The sequence below is a fragment of the Bison bison genome, unplaced genomic scaffold (genome assembly GCF_000754665.1).
Source record: "Bison bison bison isolate TAMUID 2011002044 unplaced genomic scaffold, Bison_UMD1.0 scf7180017864143, whole genome shotgun sequence".
NCBI lineage: Eukaryota > Metazoa > Chordata > Mammalia > Artiodactyla > Bovidae > Bison > Bison bison.
In genome coordinates this window covers 8,729,267-8,734,676 of record NW_011494715.1, presented here as the reverse complement: position 1 = coordinate 8,734,676, position 5,410 = coordinate 8,729,267, and the positions used below count along the sequence as shown (strand labels likewise).

The window sequence follows — 5,410 nt, the reverse complement described above, 5'->3', positions numbered from 1 at the left end:
AAAGTACTTTTTAATGTGCCGTGGGCTACCACAACATGCCTATTAGTTTCGTCTGTGGGTTTTTTAGTCACTTGCACCCCATTTCAGGGCTCCCCTGGTGGCTCAGTGATAAACCCACCTGCCAATACAGGAGGTGTGGATTCAATCCCTGGGTTGGGAAGATGCCTGGAGAAGGAAAAGCAACCCACTGCAATATTCGTTACTGTCTGAGCCACCAGGGAAGCCCCCTAACCCACTCCCGTATTCTTACCTGAAAGCCCCATGGACAGAAGAGTCTGGCGGGCTATAGTCCATGGGGTCTCGAGAGTCAGACAAAACTTACTGACTCAGCAGCACCAAGAGCTTACCCTACTCCAGACCCCAACATGGCCACTTTATGTGTCCAGGGGAGAGCGCCCTGGTCACTTTCTAAGCCTCAGTCTTCTCACCTGTCAGCTAGGAAATGGGAGTAATGGCAGTACTTTCTACATCATGATGCCGTTTGAGGATCAGCTAAGATAATACACTCTGGACTGCTTGGCTCCATACAAGCCTCATTAGATGCAAAGCAGTAGTTATCTAAAATCCCGACTGTGGACACTGGCATTTAGGGACCTTCCACGACCTGCCAAGGTGACAGAGCTGTTTAGTGATGGTACTGCGTCCAGAATTTACGGATTTCCTGGCTGTAAGCCTAATGTGCTTAATACAACACCAATCAGCAAGGACACGTTTGTGTGCCCACCTCTGGAAGTGGCCAGCCTCAGGGCAGCCAGAGCCCTTGAGATGCTGTGCCCACAGACACACTGGCCAGTTCCTCCTTCGTGGTTTATTTTCCATTCTGATTAGAATAAATGTTTTCCTTTTCTTAAATTTAGATCAAACGCTGAAACTTAAGCTCCAGGAAGGCTTCAGGGAAAGCTCAAGAAATAACCCAGTACAAGGGTGTTGGGGCAGGAGGTGAGCTCTCAAGGAGAATATATAATTAGTGATGATTCAGAATGAATAACATTATGAGCAGTGAATATACAAGGTCACAAAACCCAAAGCTAGCTTACTGAACCTGAAACTTCTGTTTCCCTTCAGTGACTGAAATGTGTTTTTGGTGATTTCTTTCTTTTAAGGTCTTGGCTGATTTCATGGGTAGAATAGATGAGCTCTGTGATGAGAGAGGCCGCATTGAAGACTTATACACGGAGCTGAACAAATGGTCTTTTGAAAGTAAGTTGTCTTCTTCAGATCTTGTCTGTTTGATTTTGCAAGTGACTTTGAGGACAAAGGTGGGTCCGTTGGCCACTCTCCTGTGATCATACCCTGTTGCTGACTAGGCAAGGCCGTAGCAGCCCTCTGAATGCTTTCAGGCACTTCAGGGCACTATGCCCCCTGGATCGTTTATGTAGCCGTTCAACAAACGTTCATTCAATGCCTGCTGAAGTGCCAGGCGCTGCACTGCAGACACGGCAGTGAACAGAACAGGCTACATCCTTGCTCACGTGGAACTCAGATTTTAAAAGCGGTGACAGCCAACTAGTACACGTATTTTAGTGTGTACTCCGTCAAGAAATAAGGGAGTCAGAAAGAACGCAGCTTCCTGGGTGAGGCAGGCCTGCTTGGTAAGGAGACATTTGAGGTGAAGCCTGAGGGGAGATGAGCAGCACGCCATCAGGGGGTCTGTGGAGAGACTGTTCCAACTGTGGAGTCGGGAAGTGCAAAGGCTCTGGGGTGGAAGCATGAGCCGTGTCTCTGAGGAACTTCTGAGGGTGCTGGCTGGAGTGGATGATGGGGGATGGGGAGAGGAGCTGAGAGAGATTAAGCCTGAAAGCCCCCCAAAGAACTTCTACCTTAGGACCTTCCTGGTGGTCCAGTGGCTAAGACCCCGCACTCCCAATGCAGGGGACCTGGGTTCGGCAAAAGAGCATACGTAGCAACTAAGATCTGGTGGAGCCAAATAAATAAAATACATTTTTAAGAAAAGAACTTCTGCTTTGAGTCAGATGTGGAGCCATGCGTCATTCTGAACAGAAGGGAGCTTGGTCACTGACTTTAAGGGCCACACTGGGGATAAAAGTAAAGCCCTCCCTCGATGTGCTCGCCTCCTGGTGGGGACACAGTGGGGGAAGCAAGGCGCTTTCAGTGGAACGGGGAGCACTTGGCTGAAGGGGATCAGGGCTGGCGGAGGGTCCCAGAGGCTGTCCCCAGCTGAGTGTGGTCAGGGCTGCTGCATGGAAGTGGGACCGTCTCAGCCGAGGCCTGGGATGAGCAGGAATGCCCCAGGGGAAGTGAAGGAGGGAAGAATATTCCAGGTGGAAGGAGAAAGGAGGAGAAAGAAAGGGGTTCCGAGTGACCAAAGCATGTCCTGCAAGGGACGCGGATGGCAAAGCAGAGGATGGGGGGCAGGCAGTGGCCCTCACAGCCACCTGTATAAACCGGGGATGCAGGTGTGGTTTTGACCCCAAAGTCCCTGGGAGCGATCGTAGAGTGCTTTCAGCAGGAAGGTGCCATGGTCCAAGTCCCTGGAAGCCTTACTCTTGGCTGCCGATGCGCGTAATTGGAGAGGATGCCCCATTCAGAGGCTTTGGTTTTGACCTGTCCCCCTGATCAGATAAACCTCGCTTTAAAGTCACGGGCAGTCATCTTAGCACATAAGAAAGCTCTATGCCGATAAGAAATCCACAGGAGGTGTTAAGGGAAAGAAAAGTCAAGAGAGGGGATGATTACAGAGGAGAGAAGCATATGTTTTGGAAATGGTCCACTGGAAATACCCAAATGAAGGCGTATCGCATGCATTTCTTTGCAAGTCAAGGAAAACCTGACCATGGTGGTTTACAAATTATCGTCCAACATTACGAGAAACCCTGAGGAGGCCAGTCCACAGCTGGCACTCAGTGGTGTCACTGGGACCCAAGTCTGTTCCGTCTTCCTTCCCATTCATTCTGAGCTGGTTGCAGAACGGCTCCCTTCTCTCCTGGTCTCACCTCTGCATTCTGGGCAAAGGCAGGAGGGGAGAGGGAAGAGCTAAGCTGGCTGTACTCTTCCCCCTCTGTCAAGAAAGCAAAAGTGCCTCCGGGAGGCCCAGTGGCCAGCCCCAGGTCACGTGACTGCTGTGGCTGCCTCGGGAAGCCTGGGAGTCGGGGAGCAGGGTTGTCTGAGATCAATGCTGGCTTACTGCCTGAGGATGTGTACACCAACAAGCAAAGTAAACCAGGGTTCTCTTAGGGAAGAAGGAGGGAAGAATGAGCATGGGGTAGTTATTAGCAGTGTCTGCTGCATGTGATGTCAAGGGTAAACTGAGAAAAGCAAGACATTGCAGGAGAGATTCACTCAGGTATAAAAATGGTTGCATCTTCACAGTGGTTTTTCTGATCAGGAGGTTCTGCAGAGGACAAGTTGTTGGAGCTGGAGATAATTTCTAGGAAGAGAAGAGAGTGATCAAGCCCCTTGGCCTTGGACTCTCTGCCTTTCTGTTCTTCGAAAACACCTCATTTTTATGGGAGACGGGATTGATCCTTTGGTAGCCAGCTAATCATAGACTCCAGTGTCTCTGTGAGTGGGTAACAGTGTTGATTACTTTAAATAACAGGCATCTGCCTTGTGCTGTATGAGAAGAGATTTGGGCTCCTTCAGAAGAACGCAGGGGAGGAAGCTTTGAACTTCATCATGGCCGTCAAAACAGTAAGTGTCCCCTAGGGGAGAGCAGTTTCCTTATTAATTGTTTACAGGACCCAACAAATGTGCATCCCAATGTTTCCCGCATATATTTTATTATAGTAGTTAAGTGTTCATTTTAAGGTGTGTTATGTATTTTCATGAAAGTATGTGCATACATTGTTGTTGAGTTGCTAAGTTGTGTCTGACTCTTTTGAGACCCCATGGACTGTAGCCCACAAGGATCCTCTGTCCATGGGATTTTCCAGGCAAGAATACTGGAGTGGGTTGCCATTTCTTACTCCAGTGGATCTTCCCAACCCAGGGATCGAACCCATGTCTCCTGCCTTGGCAGGTGGATTCTTTACCACTGAGCCACCAGGGAAGCCTGTGTGCATATAGGCACATGTAATAAAGAAGCATGTTAAATCACTGGCAGGCAAGGTGAAAGTAGAATTTTCAACCAAAGGGCAGTTGATTAACTACTATCTTAAAGAATCTGAAAATTTTCAGGTAAAATTTTCTGGATTGTTTAGGTTGTATATGGAGGCAGCAGACACTGTGAAACCAGTGTCAAGAATGACTAAAGTTTGGAAACTGTTGGAAGTGGAAGTGGATATGAGGGTTATAGTTTTCTTTTTTTACATTTAGGTCATAAGATCAATTTTTTTCGACTCCTGTGTGGTTTGTGGGGTCTTAGTTCCCTGAGCAGGGACTGAACCTGGGCGACCACACCGTAAGCTCCAAGTCCTACCACTCGACCACCAGGGAATTCCTGTAAGATCAAATTTTTTATGAACCCCATCCAGGGGGAAAGCATCCCAAAGCTGATTTTCATGTGTCTTTAGCAGGTGGGGACTGGTGCTGAGAGCCCGGGGCATCCCTGGGAGTCCAGCCTTTGGGCAGCAGAGGATGTGGCTGCTGAGGACGCCTCTCTCGTGGACTGCAGGTTGTCTGTGAGATTAAGAGCAGGGGGCTGAAAGGCATTTGTGTTCCCCACAGATGATGAGCATGTTTGGAAAGATGATGGTCACCCCGGTTGAGCTGCACAGGAGCCTCAACACCAGGGTGTGGCAGGCGCACACACAGGCATGGGACACTATCTTCAGATCAGGTAAGGCGCCGCAGGGGCCCAGCAGTCCTGGCTCCGGAGATGCTGTGGAGGTCTGGGTGGCTGTCCTGGGCTCAGCACCCCACCCATGGCTGGAGCCACTCCTCGTGATTCTTTCAGACTTTGCAGGTGCTTGAGTCTGGGGATTGCCCTGGTGCAGATACATTCTAAGAGAAAGGCAGGAGGTAGTTTCCTGTAGTCTTTTTTGAGAAATAGGAGTGATTAAAAGCAAGAGTTTCAGAGTCAAAGATTCCTGAGCTCAAGTTCCAGCTCTGTCATCGGGCATAGTGGCTTCACCAAATACACTTTTTTTCTTTAAAAAAATTTTTTTTAATATTTATTGATTTTTATTTATTTAGTTGGATGCACTGGGTCTTAGCTGTGACATGTGGAATCTAGTTCCCTGATCAGGGATGGAACCGAAGCCCCCTGCATTGGCAGCGTGGAGTCTTAGCCACTGGGCCACCAGGGAAGTCCAGACTGCTTTTCACCCTCACTTATCTTGTCTTTCAGTTCAGCTCAGTCGTGTCCGACCCTTTGCGACCCCATGAACCGCAGCACGCCAGGCCTCCCTGTCCATCACCAGCTCCCAGAGTTCACCCAAACTCATGTGCATCGAGTCGGTGATGCCACCCAGCCATCTCATCCTCTGTCGTCCCCTTCTCCTCCTGCCCT

The 5,410-nt window shown here is 49.4% G+C and overlaps 1 protein-coding gene across 3 annotated transcripts in view; it reads left to right on the top strand.

Moving 5' to 3' along the window:
• Positions 1–5,410, top strand: part of LOC104988843 (1,25-dihydroxyvitamin D(3) 24-hydroxylase, mitochondrial) — a 21,382-nt gene that overhangs the window by 3,257 nt on the left and 12,715 nt on the right. For all 3 annotated transcript variants that reach the window (XM_010840301.1, XM_010840300.1, XM_010840299.1), the window contains exons 4-6: positions 1,104–1,200; positions 3,560–3,651; positions 4,627–4,738. In XM_010840301.1, the coding sequence (XP_010838603.1) occupies positions 1,104–1,200; positions 3,560–3,651; positions 4,627–4,738 (301 nt within the window). The remainder of the gene's footprint in view (positions 1–1,103; positions 1,201–3,559; positions 3,652–4,626; positions 4,739–5,410) is intronic.